This window comes from Harpia harpyja, chromosome Z (assembly GCF_026419915.1).
Source record: "Harpia harpyja isolate bHarHar1 chromosome Z, bHarHar1 primary haplotype, whole genome shotgun sequence".
Classification (NCBI taxonomy): domain Eukaryota; kingdom Metazoa; phylum Chordata; class Aves; order Accipitriformes; family Accipitridae; genus Harpia; species Harpia harpyja.
In genome coordinates, this window is record NC_068969.1 from 84,536,116 (window position 1) to 84,560,866 (window position 24,751).

The 24,751-nt window shown below is 36.9% G+C and overlaps 1 protein-coding gene across 6 annotated transcripts in view; it reads left to right on the forward strand.

The window, feature by feature from the left end:
• Window positions 1-24,751, forward strand: part of PTPRD (protein tyrosine phosphatase receptor type D) — a 1,297,083-nt gene that overhangs the window by 1,239,337 nt on the left and 32,995 nt on the right. For all 6 annotated transcript variants that reach the window (XM_052775887.1, XM_052775885.1, XM_052775888.1 and 3 more), the window contains 3 exons: window positions 6,338-6,513; window positions 20,807-20,926; window positions 21,559-21,713. In XM_052775887.1, coding sequence (XP_052631847.1) covers window positions 6,338-6,513; window positions 20,807-20,926; window positions 21,559-21,713 — 451 coding nt within the window. The remainder of the gene's footprint in view (window positions 1-6,337; window positions 6,514-20,806; window positions 20,927-21,558; window positions 21,714-24,751) is intronic.

Consider the following 24,751-nt stretch of genomic DNA (forward strand, 5'->3'; position numbering starts at 1 on the left):
GCCTGCAGATCTTCTACAGCTCCTGGTTCTTTGTTTCCATCCCTACATTTCACATTTTTCAGATTTTTCTCCCCCTTTTCTTTTCCTTTCAACTACTTGTCTTCTGTCCTCTACACAATCCCTTTCTTTGTCCTGCTTAATTCTGTATCTTCTGCCCACCCCTTCTTCCCATAATTCTCTATAATTCAACATTTCACTCATTCCATGTCTTCCATCCTATCCCTCTTCACTGGACTGTCCTAGTCCTAATAGTCCATCCACAATCCAGCAATCTATAGGTTTTCTTTTTCTGTTGTTTCTTTTTTCTTCTTACCTTGCATTGTTAGGATGATCTGTAGTAAATTTTCCTCAGTCTTTGTAAAAAGCTTTCATTTTACCAATATTCATTACTACAATATCTTCATTGGTCTTGTGCTGCTTCATTTTTCAGTGAGTTCTTACAGTACAGATTTGTACTTAGACCATTTGAATTTGATAATCTCCTTAACTATATAGATTTTATGTACAAAAACTTCTACTTAAACAGTTGTTACTGGCACCTAGTAGCTGCCCTAGTTCATTTTTGCTCTGACATAGTTGGAAACAGCAGTCATTGATTTAAACCATAGTAGAGCTTCTTCAGCATTTTGACTTCATCATTGCATTTTTCCACGTTGTTTACAAGCATGACAGAATTTAATCCTATTACTTCCCGCTCTTTTTATGACTAACAGCACATCTCTTAGGAAAGCAGTACAGAAACAAAAGTTTATGGTTTAATTTGTTTTAAATAGAAAGGCTGTTCAGTACTTAGCCTTTGTAAAGGCTTGAAATAATTTCATGATTTGATTTCAGTTTGTGAATAGAACGTGAAGTCTAATTAAAGCTATTTAAGATTATAACTGTCTCCAGGAAATCAAGTGAATAATTCTGAGGTCTACATTATTAGCCTTGTGGATCTGAGTCTATGTTGCAGCAAACTCTACTGTCATCTCAGTTCATGAGTACAGTCTCAGCATAAATCGGGAGCTATAGAGTTCATTTTTTTAATCTTTTGCACTTTAATTGTGGCATTGGCTAATTTTGTTTCATTGCTTATTCACTCTTAGTCTGTAAAATCTGGACTGCTTTGTTCTCCTGAGATATTTGAAAAAGGGATGTCTTTTATGCTCAACTACTCATCTGATTGTTCCCCCATTGTACTCAATTCCTGTCTGGCAGAATAACAATATTGCAGACTCTGGTCATTCATCACCATAGTTGAAAAGGCTGCTAGAAAATAGTTATGGTAGCAATATGATCTGGAAGCTTAGTCTTTAGCTGACTTTTTGTGCAGAAACTGTCTCTGCCTTCATGAAACTTGTAAAAGTCAGGTTATACTGCATGGATTACCCTAAATTTATACTTCAGGTATGCCATCCTGAATCTTTAGTAAACCCCACTGACGCCAATAGACTTAGTTAAGGTTCATATCGATATAACTGAAGACAGAATTTGGTTGCTTCGTCCCCTTCTTGACCTGTGTTTTTACAGATCAACTGACCTTTCTTAACTATTAAACCCAAATTTAAGTAATAATGGCAATTGCTGCTGTGCTTGTGGGTATGTTGCCTTCAAGCTATGGAAGCTAACAAAGGTTTGTAGGATTTCATTGTACTGCAGTCAAACTAGTTGTCATTTGATTGTTTTTGCACTATTAGACTTGACAGAGAATTGTTCAGCTTTCTCAGCTCAGAATGGGGTTATGGCCAGAAAAGTCATTGCAGAAAGTGACATTTTAATATTTCGATTTATTTGCCTTTGATAATTGTTTCTGCTTGCTCACTGTAGATATTTACAGATGTTCAGGTTTTGTATTTTTAAACTGTGCACACTTCATTAGGCCTCTTATGATAAGGCACCTTCCTAGGAGGTCTTTAAGTTTATGCATTGTGGAGACATAGCTGATGAAGCAAAAACTGGTGTGGCAAAGTGTGAGATAGAAGGTGAGAGCGGGAGAATGGTATTACAGAATACAAAAGGATTTTGGAATGGAGTGTGAAACCGAGGTCATGCATGAAAACAGTGATGAAAAGAGACTCAGTGTGAGAAATGGGTATGATACTTGAAGAGAGATGAGAATGGATGGAGAACAAAGAAAACACCTAATGGATACTGGGCGTGAGAGAGACAGTGGAGCTGAGCATTGTGAATCCTATTGCTCTCTTGATCTCAGTAGAGATATAACCCTATACAGTACTGTATTCTGCTAGAGGTAAACCCTTGATGAAAATCTTGCAGTGCAGTGTTAGAGCAGCACCTAGTTTTTCCCCAAACTACATTAGTTAAGTCACTAAGAGTTGCTCAGGTCCTGTGGTAAATGAACTTTCCTTTCCATGTCCCAGCCACATCCTTTTCAGGCACCATGAGGCTGAGTTGCCTTGTGAAAGGATTTTTCTGGCTAAAGAACAGAGAGGGGGTTTTGTGTCCTCTTGATAAAAGGCAAGTGGAGAAATAGAGTAGAAATTTCCACTTTAACCTAGCTGGGAAGAAATCCTCTTTTCAAATATCAGTAGTTGTTAATCTTAATTCCTTCTTACTTGCATCTGTGATCAAGGAAGGCTTAATCTGGAAACTTTTCTTGATTCTAATTTAAAGAATTAACTTTAAAGAACTAAAAAATTAGAAATTATTTATTTTAATATGATTTATCAATAAATTTAATACAACTTAGTAAGTAGCAAGGTTATTTATAATTTTAGACTTTCTGGGGTTTTTTACATCAGGTACTAGGATTGACTGCTCAGATTTGTAAAGATCATTCTTTAGTGCACAGTTTGCAATACTTCTCATACTTAATTTTCGCGCTGTTTGTGCAGTATCAGCTCCAGAGGACAGCTTTCCCAGAAGATCATTTAACCACTTTACAAAGTGTTGTTTTTCTTTTTCATTTTTTCCTCAGGCTTTTATTTATAACATATGCTTCAAAGTATGATACCAGGCATCATAATATAATTCTAATTTATGCAGAAAACATTTCTTATCAGCTTTCTCAGTTCCTTTGGTAATAATACCCAGTTGGTGTAGATTTCTCCTGTTGGCTTCATTTTTCTTTCTCATCTGTTTTGTGCAAAAATGTTTTATTATCTTGATAAAGGAAGAAAATATGGCATTGTGCCTAACAGTTGTATTTTCTAAGTCATTAATTCCAATATCCACAATAAGAAGTGCCATGTAAAAAAGTTTCCACTCTACAAGAGTGAAGCTTTTGAACTCCAATTTCTGCTTTTCATGGAGGGAAATCATGCTTTTCAGCTATAGACTATGCAGATTTTAAGGGGTTTTTATTTTGTTTTATTTTTCTCCCAGAAGAGACTTTCAATCAGTTCTAATCATAGTCAACCACTCTTCCTGTGTCCATCCATGCATCTTGCCTGAGGAGTGCCATTTGCTGCCTCTCTTGTGCCTCTGAAGTTACAAACTCTTTCTTTCCCTGAAATATTTTGCCAGATTTTTCCTTTAATTGTACAGAAAGACAAATCAAATTAAAATTTGTGTTTAAATATAATTTGAACATATAAAACAAGAAAATTATTAAGCTTTCTTGGGCATAAAGGCAAAATTTTATGCCAGACTACAGTAACCCATAATCTGAATAATTTCAAGATTATACTGGCTCTTAATTAGTGTCACAGTTAATCAGTGGGTTTGTTCATTACTAAGTAAGTAGTGGAATGAAGCACTAAGCTTACCCAGAATGAGTGGAGAAACTCTTCAAATTGTAGCTAAAAACAAATAAACAAAAACTTGTTAAAGAGGTACCTCTACCTTCCATTCAAATTCAAATTATTTTGGAGGACATTTTCAGATGTATGCCACTGGTTGTCAGGAACAACAGGAGTGTGCAGCCCCTATAATTCCTGGTTTGGCATCACCAGCAGGAGATCATACATCAGAACAGATTTGGAGCTGAAAGCTTGAGAAACATTTCTTTAAAGATATTTGATAATTTATTGTGTTTCATAGCCAAAAAAATTCAAATCTTCCTTTGTGGCATGAAAATAGTCACAGCTTTAGAATAAGCCAGGGAGCTTGTATCTCCTTCCCTCTCTTTTGAAACAGTTTGTGGAACCTGACCGAACCCTGGGGTTGTAAACTTGGGCATGGCAGATAGATTGGCTGTGTAAACATAAATCATTCATTTCTGCTCAAAGACTTAAGTTCTGTTAATTACTTCAACAAACCTTTTGTATCATTTTATTGTGATGCACAGTTCTGTATTTTGACTAACTCTTCTGGGGAACACTTCCATGTTCAACACTGGAGTAATGTGGGAAACACTGCTTTGCCATCCTACCAGCACTGAGATCTCACATGAGTATATTTTCTTCCTCACATCATCGGTTAGAAAAACAGCAGTGACATCAAAAATGGTGCCTGCCATGCTTTGTCTTCCAACATGCACATAGTCTGAGTTAAAAGCTAGACACTGCACTGCTGCATCCAGGAGGGATGGCACTGAGACCTGTATGTCCATGTTTACACCTTTCTGTGAGCATGGCTGCCCTATTAGTCCAGACTAGTAAAATGATCTTCACCACCGCCAATACTCACCTTGGCAGGCAGCATGTTACGGTCCAGCTCTCAGTACAGACATGGCATTGCATACCCTCAGTGTAATGCTTCAGTTGTAGATCTTTGTTTCAACCTAGCTTTTCCACAGAGTACATCTCTCTAGATCATCTGTCTCTTGAAAAAGAAGTTGTTAATTCAGGTTCTTACTGATGATTCCTCCAAATGTGTGTCTCCTGAAGTTTTAACTGAATTGCACTAAACTTTTTTTTTTTTTGCCATAGTTATAAAACTGTCTTCCTTACTACTTCATTCCACCATTTATAGCTCCTCTCCTGTTTTCTTTGTAACTTTGTAACTTTTTTGTCATTAAGTACTTTAGAGGTAGTATGTGAACTTCAGTATTTTTGTAGAATATATGTCCTGGTTTCAGCTGGGATAGAGTTAATTGTCTTCCTAGTAGCTGGTACAGTGCTATGTTTTGAGTTCAGCATGTGAAGAATGTTGATAACGCTGATGTTTTCAGTTGTTGCTAAGTAGTGTTTAGTCTAAAGTCAAGGATTTTTCAGCTTCTCATGCCCAGCCAGCGAGAAGGCTGGAGGGGCACAAGAAGTTGGCACAGGACGGAGCCAAGGCAGTTGACCCAAACTGGCCAACAGGGTATTCCATACCATGTGACGCCACATCTAGTGTACACACTGGGGGGAGTGGGGGCGGGGGGATCGCTGCTCGGGGACTAGCTGGGAGTCAGTTAGCGGGTGGTGAGCAATTGCACTGCGCATCATTTGTACATTCCAATCCTTTTATTATTGCTGTTGTTGTTTTATTAGTGTTATCATTATGATTATTCGTTTCTTCTTTTCTGTTCTATTAAACATTTCTTATCTCAACCCACGGGTTTTGCTTCTTTTCCTGATTTTCTCCCCCATCCCACTGGGTGGGGGTGGAGTGAGTGAGCAGCTGCGTGGTGCTTAGTTGCTGGCTGGGGTTAAACCACGACACTCAGTTAAAGAGATTCCAGTTAGGAGCTGTCTTGCTTCCATGTGGCTCAAAGCATTGACGTGTCTGGTAGACACACCCAAAGTCCCTCTCTAAGTCTTGTCCAAAATACCTGGGCCTTGAGCAACTGACAGTGTAGGTCCAATATGCCCACAGGTCTTGGATTCCGCCTCCTTTTCATGCATTTCATTTTTATTCAGACTTCCAGAGGTCTTTATCTCATGCACACACCATCTAGCAGATTCCACTGTTTCTTAAACCTGACTTACATAATGTGTTTTGTTAAAACAAAAGCTCATAGTTAGTTTTCCATTTAATGGGAAAAATTACTGTAGCAGTAATATTAATAGTCTGACAACATTAACCCTTTTTTCTATATTTAAAAGAAGTGCAGAGAGCTCAAGAAGAGTGTTAAATGGAGCCTACTCAGGGCATCTGATGGAGAGAGACTTTGCTGTCTGGCCCAGGCAGGGGCTGCCATACTGGTGGGTGACTGCAGGCAGTGTCAGACCAGCTTTTAAATGCTGCTGTTTCCACTCCCAGATCTCTCCATCTTCTACAGATTTTCAGGCTTCTTTTATACTTCCTTATCAGACTGAGCCTTTGTTTCAAAAGAATGGTTATTCCCAGAGAGGCCATCATACCCCTCGACTCCACAAATGGCATACGTTCACAAATATCCATGTACTATTTGGCATGCAGCAAGCTAAGATTCACCAATAAAGCTGTGTCACAGGATTTTTTAGCCGTTGTACAATAGGACAGAACAGAAATGCTGCCTCATGTTTTTACTCTTCTCTCTTTGCAGGCATACCAGGTAGTGACTATATCAATGCCAACTACATAGATGGATACAGAAAGCAGAATGCTTATATAGCAACTCAAGGGGCATTGCCGGAAACCTTTGGTGACTTCTGGAGAATGATGTGGGAGCAACGGGGTGCAACTGTTGTCATGATGACAAAACTAGAGGAGAGGTCCAGGGTAAGGAAAGCATATACAATGTTAATAATATTGTACCTGAGTAATCACTTACATAAGATTTTTGCTTCTTTCATATATGTTTGTCTGCCTCTTGTATATGCAGAAGAACTGGTGGGTTTTTAGGTTGCCACCAGTTAAAAGCATCCATACTGTGAAAATCAGTTATACAGGAAATGTTAGTTCCGCTGTGAAATTACATAGTCACGCTACTTATTTTTGTAGGTTTTTTTTACACCCTGAAAAACTTGAAATCTCTTGATCCACAGTGATTTTTTTTTTTTTCTGTTTCAATCATACTGGAAATAGTAGGAGGTGATTGAAAATGTTACTTCCTCTGTAGGATCAAGAATATGATTGTATCATCCTGTTATGAGGAAGTTAGATGTCAACAACATTCAGTTTTCAGTTTTATATGGTATAGATTAAACATTACTTAAGATCAGTGTTCATCAATTCTAATCGTGGGTGTTATTTGGGGGGGTGGAGTGAAAGGAAAAAAAAAATAGAAGAAGAAGAGAAAGATAGTGAGAAAAAGAAGAGGGAAAAAAACCTTCTAAGTGGTCAACCAGAAAGAGAAGTGAGTGTCCAGCCCTCGGCACCCTCTCCAGTAGAGCAGGTAATTCCTCCATCATACTTCTGCCACAATAACTCTGCATTTTATATCAAGATGTACTCAAACTCATGGGTTGTTCCTGCTTATGATGTTGTTATCGTTGCTGTGAGCACATGTTGACCGGGGAGGGTGCTACACTGCTGGTTCATTGGTGACCTTTCTGCAAATGCTTTAATGAGTCCTGTAGTGTAAACCAGAAGCTACATCCAAATGTAGAAATCAGGAAAGGGGAGAAAGAATGAGTGATTCTAACATCAGTGGCAATCACTTCCCTTGGGAACCTGTCATAACAACAGTATCAGGGTTTGCAAGTATAAATCCAGGCGATGGATAACAAACAAGAGTGTCATGGGAAAAATACTGCCAGAGGCGTTCTGGGGTATGCTGTCCTGGGAGCTTGTGTGAAGAAGTAGGGAGCTGCAAGTGGGAGGCAGGCTGCAGGATTGCAGGTGGAAGGCCCTTAGCAATACAAAAAGCTAAGGTACCTAAGGGTGCTGTGCAACTTGCGTTAAAAAATGCCATAAATACAGAGGATCAAGAACAGTTCAGAAAGAAAGAGACTAGGGAGGAGGAGAGGACATTTATCATCCAGAAAAGCTTTTAAATCAGTAAAAAGTATCTTACGGAGGTAACTGCATAATAGTTGATATTTCAGTAACTCATGGATGAGCTCCGTTTCAAAATGAAAATGTTTTTGCATGTGTAAGCTTGGAACAGGGGGAATGCACCATAAAGCCTAATGCTGTACTATTTTGGGACTGATATTTTTTTCACATGCTTGGCTACATATAATTGCAATGATTATATAACTTGTTGAACGTTTTGGTAACAGTCATTCCTTTCTGGAGGCTTATGAAAATACATGTATATATTTATTCTTTTACCATTTCATCATTTTTTAAAAATAGACTAGGTTTTTTGCAGTTCAAGCAATGTATAGCATTCTAATTATAGAATCATTTTCCGCATATATATTCAACCTACATTAACACCACTGCCAGTACATACCTGATGGCAGTTAGTACATAGAAGAGGATAATTTTATCAGAAATTTTCATTTTATCTTATGTCTACAGGCCTTGTCTAGTCTAGGCACTGACAGTTGTTTGGAATTAAGCAAATGAAATTTTGCCCGTTTCTTCACTAATTACTTCTTATATAATAAAGTTGCTGCTAAATAGCATCAGTGCTAAGAAAAAATCTGATCCTATTAAGCAGCCCATTGCAGAAGGTGTACTTAAATACTTGAGAGTTTATCTTAATACTGCAGGGCACAGACAGCCACCGTCTAGAAAGATGTTTTGATGTAACTAAATGAAATTCTACTCATTCTCTCCAATAATTGCTTAGCAGAGTTTTAAGCTAACTCTAGCCTTTGCTGACTGCACCCTAAAAATCCACTGATCAGAATAGTAATCACCTCCAGAAGTGATTAGCATTCAGCAGCAATACATTCCCTAAGTGTAATGAGAGACCAGACAATCTAGTCAATGGATTGTCTGTGCATTCAATGCTTATGTTTGCATATTTTTTTGTGCATAATTTAGCTCATTCTGTGTTCATAGGTCAAGTGAGTTTGATGCACTGAATGCAGAGCATTAGAGACCAGCTATCCAGTACGTCATTCAGCTCCAGTCTTAGAGTCTGTAGCTCTGTGAATAAGGCATAGCAGTCACCTCTGCTTCTAATACAGTAGCTACATGTAATGTAATTAATGGTATTGATGGTGAGGCAGCAGTGGGAATCCCTGTGTGGGAAAAGAATACCATGACAGCATTTCATTGTTATTTTTTTTCATGCTATCATTTTTATATAGCATATCGTTATGGCAGGAGACCAAATGAAATGTCAAACATGAAATACAAACACTGTTACATACCATTAGAGATGAAGATCTTCACTAATTTTGTTTCTCCTCTTCCTTTGATTCCTTTTTGATTGCTTTTGTGTCTTGGCAGCCTGATCATTATTCCTGCTGCAAGGCAAGATCATTTCTCTCTGGGACTTCATCTACTTTCCATCTCCATGTCGTCATTTCTGTTTAGCTTGCTTTTTTCATTATGTAGTCCTGCAGCTTGATATCAGCCTTGTTAACCTGGACTGCATAGGTAAAGATGGGATTTTAATTGCATCTGCAGAAACAAAGTTGGTTCATTAGCATGTGTTAGATGTCTGAGTAACTTCAGGTTTGAGAATGTACATATTTTGCAGCTGAGTACATCAAATGAAGATGTTACAGCGAATTCATTATTCATTTGTTTGCCTAAAAGGAAGCTGCAGAAAAAGAGAAGCTCTTTCACTTACAACCTTTCACACTTTGTTGGTTTTGTATGAAATGTCATCACCTGAATCTCAGTTGACCTAAACCAGACTAGGGGGAGAAAGTCAGTCCTACCGTTCAACTACCATGCACATAATTTATATCAAAAAGGATTATACACTCTGGCAATGCATGGAACAGTGTTGGTAGCATATTTGTCACCTACATGAGTTTAATCTAAATTAAATAAAAAGACGATATTGAAGGTTGCAAATTAGAGATTAAAAAAAACAGTTGTGTGTTACACTAAGAAAGCTGTAAAGCATTAATGTGTGATACCTCTCTTTCCCACTTCTCTGTCTTCCCCTCCACCCCCAGCAGTGCAGATTTTCCTTTTTTTCTTTTTAGATCCTCTGAATTAATTGGATGTTCTGACAACTCATGTGCTATAGTGAGTGATGTGAACAATCAGATGAAGATAGAGAATCTCACTTTATAGCAAAAGATAATATTGCCTTAAACTGGAAACATTTAGTCCTGCCTCCTGTTTCAGGATAGGATACTGTTGCGGATCGTTCACTTGAAAGAGAATTCAATCCTTTCCTTATTTGCTATGTAATTCCTTATTTTGAATACACTTACTATGTTGTTTTGGAACTGAGAAAATACTTACCTCCCTCCTTAACCTCATTGGCAATATTTTCTATGTTGGGACCATAGTGCCTAGGATTAGAATCTTCTGTCAAAAACACCAATCATGTCAAAGCTAAATGGCAATATAATGACCCTAGCAGTATTCAAATATGAGCCAGAATCTGAACTTCTATACTGATGAGGAAGGCTTTAGTTTTCATGCTGATACTATCATCAGCTTCATTCAGATTTGCTAATGACTAAGTGAATACCTGAGGAAACTTATGTTTGTGGCATTCTGTTAGCCTGATCCAGACACTCATTTGACTGTCAGGAAGTGGATATCATCAATATTATAAGCCAAAAATGTATAAAAATATAAGCATAGAATAATCATCTTGGTTTGTCAAAGTTTAACATCCTGAATCCTGAGTTTTCACTTGGAAGGGGGAGGTGTAAACAAACCCAGTAGAAAAGTCATGTATGCTCTCTCAGATTTTGTTTCCCAATATTGAAATAGGTGGGACTATTTGCATGGGTCCTGTATCAGTTCCGTAAGAACATCTAAGGATTGTTAAAAGTCCCTGGACTTAGCTTCTTTCAACTGGTCACTGTTACCCAAGAGAGTCAGGATACCTGGCACTGTCTGAAGAAAAGCCAGGTGGACTTTTCCTGAGGTTGCTGCAACGCTAAATATGTATTTCTGTTGTTGCAAGTGTCATGCAACAGGTCTGAATCTTCCCAAATCAGAACACTCCATCTGAGTCTTTCAATTCATTTTTTATAGATTTATAGACTATCCCATATGTTAGAAAAATGGAGATTGGATGACAGTAGAAACAATCAAGTAGATGAAGATGTGTATCTTGGAGGTGGAAATTGTAGTAAAAGCAGTTTGGGGGTTTGTTTTTGCTTGGTGGGTTTAGGGTTTGGTTTTGAAGCAGTGGGACATAATAAATTATATCAGGAAAGCTTTTTTCAGATTCAAGTAGCACAAAAACCAAAACCATTTGAATAAGCACAGTGGAAAGTGTAATTGTAACTTGGGACTCTTTAGTAAGAATAGCTTTGAAACAAACTTCTGCCCACCAAAGATTTCTGAATCTTGCTATAGGCACGGAAAACATAAGGGCAGGTCTGGGAGGAACCCTGATTTCTTCTACTCCAAATGTACAAATTGCTAACATTTTTAATGAATCTTCATTTGTTGATAGCAGAGTAGACACTGGTATCTAATGTAGCTGACCTCATAGCTAAGAAAGCAATAATACATGCACAACAGTAAGTAATGAGCAAAGAAAACTAAGAACATTGTTTTCCTGACTGTATGAAATGCATTAAGATCTTTCAGACAAATACAGGCTGTGCAGCAGAGTTTTATGGGATTGTGATTAAGATAGTTTTCCATTTGTTGTGCAAGTCTTCAGCAGCAAATTTCAGATCCTTCCTCCTAAGTATGTTTTGACAGGTAATACTGGAGCTATTACCTGTCAAAATACTGGATTGAAAATAAATGACAATAAGACATCTTCACTAATGTGAGTAGAAAAGTCATCAATACATGCACTTAACAATTCATTATAGATTATATCAATATGCTCCCAAGTGCACCTGTATTCTACTGTATTTAGACAAAATGTAATTGATTTTTGCATAAAAACTGCACTGATGTTTTGCATTGGGCAGCACAGGTATGTAAAAATGTTTTTTTTTTTAAATTGTGAAATATGTATTTAAACATAGGAAAAGATAAATAAAAATTTTAGCTATGTTTTGCAGCAACTAGTAAAATACTCATGTATTAACATCTGTCCCAGTAGACATGTTAGCAGATAGGACATGTGTTGCAGATGGCATTGTTTCATACTGAATTGTACTGTTTTACTAAAGAAGGATTAAATGTGCAGCTTTGTCATTGTTCATTCCCTAATTTTAATGGAAAACCAGTAAGTTCTGTATCAATAATGTACTATCAGTGTTGACGCGGAAGTCACGGACACTGCACACAATCAATGTGATCAAGCAGATGCCACTTTATTGCCCTAATAGCTCGGTTTAAATACTCATTTTGGTTCCCGATCACGCATAAGCTGATTAAAGATTGGTTAGCATGTGCTGTCCACACGCCTAAAGCAATAGTTTGATTGGATAAGACTTTCTGATCATGCGAATGATTCCCTCTGCCTGTACCCTGTTCTGTGTCCTTCTTTCTGTCACGTAGGCCCAACTTTGTCCTGCTTTTTTGTGCTTGCTCCATCAAAATTGTAGCAACAATTATCCTTAACAAAGTGTCCTTGAGGCCAGCTGCTTGCAAGGCATCCTTGAGGCCTGCTGCCTACAAAGCGTCTTTGAGGCCTGCTGCCTGCAAAGCGTCCTTGGCTCACAAGTTAATCAGGTTCATCGTGCCTGGATTGTTCACTATGTGTCCATTACTTTCCAAGTATCCCACATATCAGAATTTTATTTCACTTCTTTAGTGCTCTCAGCTTGCTACGATATGAGTCAGAAGAAGAATGAATGAGAGAGCTGGCAAAAAAAAAAAGGAAAAATCCGAAGTCAGACCATGTGTTCACCAGATTTACAAAAATAAAAATAAAAATGTGTAGGTTTGTACTGGCTTTTTTTCACTGTAGCAGAATGCAATGGCCACAGCCCAAGAATTCCTACACCATTGTACGAGCTGGAGTCACCAGTTACCATGTCACAACTGTAAAACTCAGCCATATGGCGGTTCATTACGGAACAATTCTCAGAGGTGCAAGGCCCAGGATGTGCTCAACTCTCACTGAAATGCAGCCAGTCATAGGTCCTTAATTCATGTAAGAATCTAATCCTAGATGTATACTAACAAAGATTGCACTCACTAATAAAGCTTAAAGTTTCTTTTTCTAGACACATTACAGGTGGAAGTGCTGTGCCAAGGTGCCTCAGGTAAAACTCAGACTATTATGTCACCCAGCAAAATAGCTGTGGAAATGCCATACTATAAGCAGGGTTAATTTTGTGTGAAAAGAAATGCTGTAATGCCACTACATATGCTGAAAGTAGTTTTGGCATGCCATGTGTAATTATTTCAGCTTACACACATTTGGAGTTGAGCACATACAGAATTAATGCCCCATGTGAAAAGATGTTGGTAAAATACAGAGGATCTAGAAGAGAACAATAATGATCAGAGGTAGGAGAAATGATTTATGGAGAAAGTAAGAAAAAATTGAATTTGGTTTATAGATAAGAGAGGGGGTTTATATATAAGAGAGTGAAGGAAAACATAATAGTCTTCCAGCATGTGAAAGGCTGTTAAAAATTTCATGGCAATCAACTGTTTTCCCTGCCTATGGGGCTCTAGGAGGAAGAAGTAACCTTTGCAGCAAAGATGATTTATGTTAAACTGTTAAAGAACTTCCAAAATACAATGTCATGAATGGAGCAAACTCCATAGGATATTTTGTGCAGTCTCTTCCACTGTAAGCTTTCAACAACTGTTTACACCAGAGTCTTACCTGAAATGATACGGCAATACCTGGTACTGCCACAGGTATTTTTCAAGGCAACCATCCAGTTTTTTATGTTATGATTCTGTGTCCATAAATGAAGTGGTTTCTCTTAGCTGTTAGGGTAAACTGATAGTTTTCTCAAAAATACCGTTTCCCTGAGGCAAGTGTATAGCAAGAGGTTTAGTCAAAACTGTATTGTAACTCCGTAATTTGACTTTATTTGCTTAGTTCATTTGCTTTGTGCTTGAGGTAAGACATACATTACCACCTCATATAATTCTTCTCTTAATACAGGCAGAGGGACTATGCCACATGTAGACAATACCCATTGACATTTTGAGTTAGAAATTTTCCTTGCAAAATTAAAAATTCTGCATATTTATTTTCAAAATGCAATGATCAGTTCATGTTTGGTTTAACACTGCAACCTATTACTTCAGTGCAGGGTGTTCTTTCAAGCAATTTCAGGCTTGAAAAGGTCAGTGAATGAATTTAGTATTGTTTAGGAAAAATAACCCCACATTTCCTTATTTAGCAGATTCTGGTGAAAAGCTCAAGACCAGTTCTCCTTTATGGTAAGAAATACATCTGGAAAATTTAAGTTCTTCAGACAGGTGTCTCTGAAAGAGAATATTATGATTTACGTTAGCCATCATTTACAAAGCTTTTCCTATTTTCTAAGAAAGTTAATGGATACAGCTGGCTACTGAAAGGTACATGTTGGTAATAGATGTTTTTTCTGGGTAGTCTTTCTGACTACCTCTGAAATCTCTTAAGGTCCCCAAAATGTTCTCCAGTGCACTGTTTCTCATTTTCATGCTGTTTCATCAATTCATTTCTGGCTTTCAGGTGAACCAAAAACATAAGAATAATAGAATTTTGTTGCTCTGATGTTTCACTCTTTTGATTATTTTGTTTCACTGATTTCTTATATAATATTCATATCAGCTAAAAGAAATAGGTCTCTTGTATGGACAACAGAAAATCTTCGTTAGAGTGCTTGAATAGTAAGATGAATTGTTCAAGATGTTCTTCATACTGTAATGTAATCTCTCATTCAGTGAAAGGATTATTCAGGCTGCACACAGTGATCAGCCTTGAGTACAGGAAGAGGATGAAGCAAAAAGTAGTCAGCCCATTCACTTTTCCCCTCGGTTCCATTCATGTAAACCTTTTCAAGACCTTTTTGGAAAATCTTGCTGTACTTAACTGTTTGATAGACTCAGTCCTTCAAAATTAATTCAATAGGACTCTGCCTTCCCTGCTGTTAGGAAGAGTTCAAAAAGAGCATCTCACATTGATGCCAGCAATATAGTTTTGAACTGTTCTTGGCTTGTATAGATGAAGATGAAAGACAAGACAGAGAACACATTTCAGATAGGTCCAAGATACCTTTTAATATCTGTTTCCTTTTGTTTTAATAACTGTACCAGACTCTGTCCTAAGGATCAGAATGGAAACAGTTTGGGGGTTATCTTTTTAATTGTCTATTTATCTTTCAGTATTATTTATTAGCCTACTAATCATATCTCAGAAGTTTCAAAAAGTAAGTGTGTAATGCAGGTTGATTTGCAGATTTACTAGAGGACTAAAGTTTGTTATGAACTGATTAGCCTAAAGTTCATTTATGTTGTCTCCAAATCCTGTGTGGAACTTCTTTTTCAAGGCTGCTGTAATTAAGACCTTAGACAGAATTATATTGCACTGCAGAAGTGCTTATTTTCTAAATAGTTTTTAAAGTCCAAATACTTGATTCAGATGAGCTTCAACAATCATAGAATCATTTGGGTTGGAAAAGACCCTTAAGATCACCAAGTCCAACCATAAACCTAACACTGCCGAGTCCACCACTAAACCATGTCCTTAAGTGCCACGTCTACACAGCTTTTTAAGTACTTCCAGGGATGGTGATCCAATCACTTCCCTGGGCAGCCTGTTCCAATGTTTGACAACCCTTTTGGTGAAGAAATTTTTCATAATATCCAATCTAAACTTCCCCTGGTGCAACTTGAGGCTGTTTCCTCTCATCCTGTCATTTGTTACCTGGGCAAAGAGACCAACATCCACCTCACTACAACCTCCTTTCAGGTACTTGTAGAGAGCAATAAGGTCTCCCCTCAGCCTCCTTTTCTCCAGGCTAACCATCAACATCTTTGCCTTTACATACTCACAGGTATGTATCTACTATAAATCATTATTAGAGACCAGTGCATACAAATGTTCTTTTTTCTGTAGTAAAAAATGGATTCAGAGAACCAAAATTTCCAGAAGTTATTGTTTTGGGAATACATTTAGTGAGACTTATAAGGAACTGTCTACCTGGGGCTGGGTGCTCAGTTCTTTCAGAATTTAGGATCCTGTTAAATTCAGTGCCTCTCTGAAAGCAAAATCTAAAACTTTAAACAGTTTTATTTTCAGCCTTATTTCTGAATAGGAGTTTATATTTTTAATCTGTCATTTAGGGTTAGACCAAAGGGAATGAGTGACACTCGACCAAATCTTGTTAGAATAAGACCTAAAAAATGTGTTTCTATATTCTGATTTTTTTTGTTTTAAAATCTCAGCATACAGTCTCATGTACTAGTGTCAGTGCCTACAATCTTTAGACTCAAATCAGCCTGATCTTTAGATGGCAAGGCATTGTTGCAAAAAGGAAAATGGCTTTGGAGTAACAACTGCTCGGAGACAAAACATTTGCTGGAACGTCTGAGGCACTAAGCTAGCCTGATAGGGTTTGAGGCAGTTTCCATCACCAACAACTGACACTACCTTTTTTATTGCGTAATTATTATTATCATTCAACATCATTGTAGAGATACTTTATTTTTGAAGGAAGACCATCTGAAAATGTCATTAGAAAGTTTTGTCTGCAAAACACTATTAATATTACGAAAACCAGAGCAGGAAGTTTGTTACATACTGCTGTTATTTCCTATTCTAGATTCAGCATAATTCATATGCTGTTCTTACTATATGAATCTGACTATTACTAGTTTGCTGTCTCTTTCCTGATCTGCATTTTGTCCTTTTAAGCTCAGATGGCCTGTAACAGCTGGTTCATGTGTTAAGAATCACCTGAAGGGGCTTTTCAGCCTGAATGATGAAACTTTATACTGGAAAATTATTTCTCTACCCTTGAATGTCAAGAATCTTTGTATTCATATGTTCATATGGAAATACACTTCCTTCAGCTCTGTTGATGCATGGCAGCTCCTTCTCTAGTCTGTGACTTGTTGAGGTGTGAATATCCACAAATATTCTTGGAACTCTGTAGCTACTTAAACCCCTCAAGTCTGAAATGGTCTCAAGCTTCTCATTGTTAATGGAAAAGAAAGCATTTACATTTTTGTACAGCTTTGCTTTCAGTGAATGCTCATACTTCCATAAAGAGCAAGGATTCGCATGGTCTGAGTGGAATAAATGTAGAGAAAGAAAATGTGTATGTTTGAGGGGCAGGTTAAGAGAATGTACCTATCATTAGTTATGTCTTCTAGCTATGTCTACTGCTATGGCACTTAAAAGATTTCATAATACATTTAGTAGTGTTTTGAGAGCTGCTCTGATCTCAGATGTAGTGGGTTTGGCAGTGTGCAACCTGTGATCATGAGATAGTGGAAGCAATAGTAAAAGGTATGCTCATCATTACTTGTAATTTAATTTCTCTTTAAAAAACACTCTTTGAAATCACCAGTGAGTTCTTTCATGCTCATGTGTCTGTTTTGTTCATCTTGCCATCTTTAGTGACAGGCAAGAGAAGATTAGAGAATTATTGGTGAAGGCCTGTTTTGTGTAACCATGTACAGTTAGTGGCACAGAAAAGCTCTTATTGGGTGCAGGTGAATATAGTCCACAGAGGAGAAGATCAACCCTTGGAACTGGGAGCTGGGTGGATAAGAGGAAGGTGAGGACTATGAAATTCACCAAAGGTATATTACGAACTAACTCTGAAAATAAATAAACCCTGTAATTGTATTTCTGGAGGAGGACACGTTATCATCACCATACCTTACCACATTAAAGTTGTCTGTTTTCCAAATAACGTACCCAAGTGAGGAAGAAATTGCGCTTACTACAGGGAAATTAAACACAGCCCAAAGAGCTAAAGCAAAAAAACATTTGGCAAATAATTTCAAAATGGACTTGTTGACATTTAGTGTTAAGTTTTGGATGACTCAAGGGGTTTGAGAATTTTTTTCTGGAAAAAACATTAAAATGTAATCTCTGAAAAATAAACTTACTTAAAGTGCTGAAGGCTTGGATCTTAACATAGGATAAAACATTTAACAAGAATGCTGTCTCAGAAAAGAGTGTCTTAACAATTAACTTATATTATTTGATTCTCTGCTGCTGGTGAAGTCCAATAGAAAACACTGTTCTGATCTCTCACAAAGATAAATTGGACTCTAAATTCTTAGGAGTATTGGGAATGTAAGGTTTATAATCACAGAGCAAAAGAGCGTAGGAGGCAGGTAAGGGCACATCTCTGAAGAAGACCTCTTGTTCTGAGAAAAATCAAGAGGCAAAAGGAATAAAAGATGTAGTTCCATCAACTTATGCTTCATGTGCTCTTCCAGAAGGTCAAATCCACATAAATTTGAAATCAGGTTTTCTTTCTAAAAATTTGATACTTACTTTCATCAGTTTCCACGTTCAAATAATATATACACTAGTCTACAAATTCTGTTTATTTTTGAATAGTTAGCGTCTGCTTCCAGCAGCAGTCCTCTGCATCAGCTAGCTCTCACAGAAACTATTTTAGAGAAACTATAAAATGATTGGAGTTCATTTAGATAAACTAATAAATGACAAAAACACCTACAATCTGCACCTAAAAGAGCAGGCCCATTTATTTTCTCCCAGCCTAACTGAAAAGGAGCAATTTTCTACAAGCTTCTAAATCTAAGCATATGCTTAACATTAGATTACTATACAAAATAAAAATAAAACAAGTGTTTTCTGTTGTTTGCAAAGGTGCTGGTAACCTACTATGTTCTGAATTTCCATATAATTTTTGTGTTGAACATTTATTTCTCTCTATTACATTTGGAAGTTGTTTTTGTAAAGTCTTTCTAGTGAGAAAGCTCATTAATTTTTCAGGTATGCTTTCTGGAAGCTGCCACTGCTTCTACGAGCATACAATTTATATGTGGCGGCTGCAGGGTAAAGAGGAGAACTACATGTTTAGGCATATAAAGGCATAGCCAGACATTTATTTCTTGTATTCATTTTACTAAAAGTACAGAAAGTATTCTACTATTTTTACTCATTTTTTTAAAAAATCATTCAAACCAAACAGGTTTAGTCAGAGGTTTATACTAAACCTGTAGTTGCTAAGATTGCAAACAACAGCTATTATGTGTCAACATTTTCCATGAAAAAATGTATGTCATTCTGTGGGAATTAATAAATAATAAACCACAACTTGTTTGTCTAAAAGCTAACCAATATAGACACAAGTTACACTGTGTCTATACTAATGATAAAGTGAAACTAGATTTACTATTATTGTACTGAAATAACTCAATTGAAAATACACCTTTCTGTCTGATTTTCAGAAGACCACGGTGTTAGTATTAGGTACCTTGCGAATAAATCATGATATTCATAAAATACCTGCAATGGTTACTCTTTCAGTATTTCAGTAAATGGCACAAGGAAGTAATTACTTAATTCCTCTTAATAAGAGGATTTTAAACACTATTAATCCCATTTTTAAGACTGTGGTATCAATAAACATTTTTAGTTAGTTTGTTCCTTATCTATAAATTAATCTGTCAATTCCTTTAAAAAAATGTTCCAGGGTTTTTTGCCTCTAATGAATGTTCATCACCTGCTTCAGTGGTTAGAATTTTTTCTTGTCTTTATCTAGATTACTTGTTCTCAGACTGTGATTTGTGAACCGTTAGTGATCTGTGACCTGTGAGCCTCAAAATAAAATGATCTCCAAGCAAAACCTAATCGGGACTGGGCAGTTTGAAAGGGTACTAAGTCTTTTTCAATAAGTACTGTGCAGAGTGAGAAACCTGGAGAACACGAGTTTCAAAGATGCAGTTCTTAATTTTCCATTTTGGGGGAATCATCAGTTTTTGTCTTTGATTAGCATGATAATTCACATTTCTGTCAGAAATACTGTGCAATATTCTCCTTTTGTTGTTTCTTAAAGTTTATGTATGCTCCCTGAATTTGGTATGAGTCTGGCTTAGGGTGATTAATGAAGACATTTATTAAACAAAGGCAATGTATTATCACTGGACTCAGAATATACTTCTTTTTCTGTACCATATGCAAGGCTAATTGATAAGAATGTGTAGTTATAAATAGAACAGAGACTGACTGTCTCAGTTTCACCTATCAGTCACTGAAAGCAAAATATTTTCAATTATTTAACCCCCATACTACTTTGTACCATGTTTTCTGATTGGTTTAGGGGTTCAACATTTCTTTTTTCATAACAGCTTTCATCACAAATACCATTTTTAACTGAAACAAATCACTGAGCCTCAGCAATGATGATAAACATATGGTTCTCTTATGCGTCATCTTACACAGAATCATTTCAGCTCATTAATATTCTAAACTATGGTGTTTTGAAATGGAGATTTCTCTGAGTGAAATGTCCTGCGTCTTTTAAAGTTTGATGGATGAACTCTCTCTATCAAACCATGGTTTTTAAATGCCTTGGAACACAATTTCATTATATACTTTGTACCACCGATCTGAGAAGGAAATGTGTTTTCTGACAGTGCACTTAATAGTTGTTGGTGCTCTTCCATTTATCCATATACTAAAATTATTTCTCAAAAAATTCAGGTTTTTACTGAGATATTTCTATACATACTAAATATTAAAATCCAAGCAACAGTTTATATGTTTGGGGACTAATGTGAAATAGGTGAAATATTGCAAATATTCAAAAAATTGTCTGTCTACCATTACTGGATTAGTACTGTTATTAAATTCTGAACTGTGAAAGGTGAGTTACTGATGATACAGATCATATTTTTAGCTACTATAGACTTTTTTTTCTTTAGTGTATCTATACTTATTAGTATTTCTTAATCACCTACCCCACTGAATTTACAAATACCCATTATGGAAGAAGATACTGTAAGAGCTACTACCAGAAGAGCAATTCTTGTGGATGATAAAATAACTTTTTTGTGTTGGATCCTTAGCAGTTATTGAACATTGTAACTTCACATACTTTAAAAACCTACAGTGAGGCACACTCAGATATATAATAAATGCCAGTTTTAAATTTATTAAATAATTACATATTTTTCACTACAGGTGAAGTGTGATCAATACTGGCCAAGCAGAGGCACAGAAACTTATGGACTAATCCAAGTGACCCTTTTAGACACTGTTGAATTGGCAACGTACTGTGTTCGTACATTTGCACTTTACAAGGTATATATCCTTATATATATTTGCAATATACTTTAAAATTTAAATGTAGGCAAGTTTTATGTTTTTCCTTTCCTTTCCTTTCCTTTCCTTTCCTTTCCTTTCCTTTTCTTTCCCTTCCTCTTCCCTTCCTCTCCCTTCCTTCCTTCCTTCCTATCCTCTTTCTCTCCTGCCACGCTGCCCTCCTTTCTTTTGCTTCCTGCCCTCCCTGCCTGTCTCCCTTATTTCCTCACTCCCTTTCTTCCCTTTCCCTCCTTCCACTTTCCTCTCTGGCTTCCTCCTAGCAGCGCTGAACAATGAGACTTCTACAGTGTATTTTTCTTACAGCATGGCATTTTCTACATTCAATAGAGTTCTCACTATAAAAAACCACTTAACTGAATGAAATACTAGCTAAAGCTCTGGCACTTGTGATGCATTACTGTGCAGTATCGTTAAAGCTCTTACATTGTTTGAATCCTGCAATTTAGAATATAAGAAACATTTCCCTCCATAGCCTGAGATCCATTTCTCTCTCACCCCACATGTGATTTAAATACACTTCGCTGGTATATATGCTTCTGCAGTTGTTTCACTGAAAAGTGCCAATATCACATCACGTGGCAGTTTTGTCATGAAGTTTTTTAATTTCATAGAATGGTTCAAGTGAGAAAAGGGAAGTGAGGCAATTTCAGTTCACTGCCTGGCCTGACCATGGTGTCCCAGAACACCCAACACCGTTCTTAGCTTTCCTGCGACGAGTCAAGACCTGCAACCCACCTGATGCTGGGCCTATGGTTGTACATTGCAGGTAAGCCCAGAATTTCTCTCAAAGCATCTTGTTTCAAGACTACTGCTTTCTGTTTCATTGCAGGTGAAAACATTATCTTCTTTCAAAGAGACTTCTAAGTTTGTCAAAGAAAAAGGTGATTGCATTGCAGATTGGGTACCTCAGTATGGCACTGCCAACTTGGATGGGCCAGAATTATTTTCTTTGGTCCGTGTAAGAGGAATTAATTTTAGAGTATCTAAAGGTCTACAGGGAGAATGCCTGCAGGGAGAATACAAATATATCTATGGCATGAAAAAGAGGGTAGTGTTGATTTAAGAACCTGAATATTGAAGAAAGTGTGTTTTAAGCAATGAAACAGCTTTTGAAATTATTACTCATATTGAGTATGAAAGTAAGGAATATGAAAATTAAGAAAGATAAATGGAAACTTTTATTGAAAATAGGTAGAAACCTTAATCTGTGTTCAAGGTTAAACCCTCAGCTTAGGACTGTGAGGAGCTGGAAATGCAAAGGATGTACCTGGGGAACAGCTGAGCTCAGTTCCAGGGAAAGGAGTGCTCCATGCTGTTTGCAAGGTAGCAGACCTCTTTAGGCATTATAAGGTATGAATTAATAAACTCTCAAGAGAAAAACGTCAGCTCCTCTTAAAGTTCTGAGAGTAAGTAAAATGAAGAGGAAGAGATGGAGATTCTTTGGAAATCTTTGAGAAGAGCAGATCTTTTAGAAAGCCTTAAAATCACACTGATTATGTTGTCAGAACATATGTGCCAATTCTGACAGAAGTAAGCCGTAAGATGGGTCCCCCTCATTCCAGGGCTTTATTGTTGTAGCTTACATAGCTTACTGTGCTGCCCTTTTCAAAGCGAATTCCTAAGACCATTGATTTTTGTGAACTTCATTTTGGGATACCTTCAGTTAGTAAGGCTGAGAGCTACTACTCACCGTTCACTGAAGCTACAAATGCTTAGGATATTTGAAAACCAGTCTTGCTTTTGTCATCCAAAAACTGAGGAATAGGAATTACAAGGATTACATCATACAACCCCCTCTAGTTCTGGCTTCTTACATATTGGTAAGCCAGCTATGGAAGCTGGTTATTTGAACATTTTTAAAGTAATTAAAAGAGGCTTTTGTAAATGAGACAGGAAAATAAAGTCAACAGGAAAACAAAATAAGCAGGGCTTCAGTGTTGAAAGGCACAGACTGTTTAGAAAAGATCAGAGAACATGGAAGATAGAAATTTAATGTTTATTGAAACGCCAGGGTTAGGAATGTGGAATGAATATAAATAATAATACAAATCTATTTATGCAGTTTGCGGAGTATTTCCTGAATGGAGCCAAATCTTTTTGTACCTGTATTTACAGGATCTTAAAACATTTTGAATATTTCCTAGAATTATAGATTGCCTCAGCTATAATTTCGTCAGCTTGATCCATATAGAGCATACCTCTAAAGGTGCTCAGCAGTGAAGATGTTATGCTCTAAATCAAAACCAAAATTAATAGAAGAAATGAATCCTCCTGCTCTGGGAAGACTGTTAAGTTATTATAATTACCTAAATTCTCTCAGTGTAAAAATAGATGAATTAAATTAGTTGTTAAGAGTCATACAGCAAGTCATTGGAAAAGATGAAATAAAATACAAAGCTTATTATCACTCAGTGGTATTGATGAAGTGCAAGTTCGTTATTTTCTCTTTGTCATTGGCTATGCATGCAAATTTCAGTGAAAGTGGTACTCAGGTTAGGTAGTATGATTCGTTGCCTGTTGAGGGACTTTTTTTCCCAACTTCCTATTAATTTATTTATCAATGCTCAACATGCATATCCTGATAGTAAATTTGTTGAAGCTCTTTGCCTTATGTAAAGCTTCTTGAGACATTAAGATTTTAGGCATTTCATACAACCTGTCCTCTACAAAGCAGACTTCCACATATTCTATTATTTTAGCAAGCCTTTTAAATCCCACTCCCAACAATTTGTCTACGAGCAGAAGAACTAATGAAACCAGATTTCTTGCAAATTTATAAATTTATGTCTCTGTATTTAAAAATTTTATGTGTCTGGGCATGTAGCAGCAAGTGTTGTGGACAGTCCAAAGTTTATGAATGCTCATTAAAGCTCATGCACTACCATCATTCAGATGTTAAAAGTATTTCAAACTTTCTCCACTAGAGTCAAACAGTATAATACAAGACCATATCTTATACCCTTTGCCTATGGTAGTCAGTGCTTTTCCAAGATATCCCACTGAAGGAATAATCTGAGTTTACTCCCCAGCAGGAACATGGGATTCATAGTGGGGAGTGTAAGGCATCTGAAACAGCACTGATGATACCTTCTTTTATGTTTCTTCCAGTACCTAACAAACTGTCAGAGCTCAGGAAATTATAAAAATGACTTGTTATAGAAGTATAAATACAAGGGGGTTTACCTTTCAAAATACGTTTGGTAAAGAGTAGGTATGAAGCAGCTGTGGGAGCGTTTTTCTGCTCAGCTTTTAACCCGTAGAAAACTGAAAATAAAAGCTAGCAGGCAACTAAGTATGGGGAGAAGCTATTTGTCTATAATATTTCTGTGAATTTAGCTCAGAGTTTCTTACTGCTCAAAAGCGGAGCTCCATTTCACTTTTGGTTCAGGTTAGCACCCAGTAAAAGCAAGAGGAGCCTGCCTGGGTGAGGAATAAATAAAACAGCCATCTGCATTTTGATCCTTGGAGAGTAACCCCCTATTTATTCTGTATTTGTGAATAGGTATTTTAAGTGAAAGGTTTAGCTCAAGCTTTTGCTTACTTCATTTTCCACATCTGCCTTAATATTGACCAACAGTTGTCTTTCAGTCAACTTCATGTTAAGAGATTAAGAGGTTTTTCCAGTTTGCGTAGTGGTTTGGAGATAAGGCTATATATCCTATAGAGAATCAAAGTAGCTGGAGATCCGGTTCACAAGTGTGGCCCCAGTTTGTATCAAAGCCTCAGTAGCTGATAAGCTAGTTTAATATCCTGTTCCTAGGAAATGGTTGTTAAGCATATGAAGAATTTATTTAATAACTCACA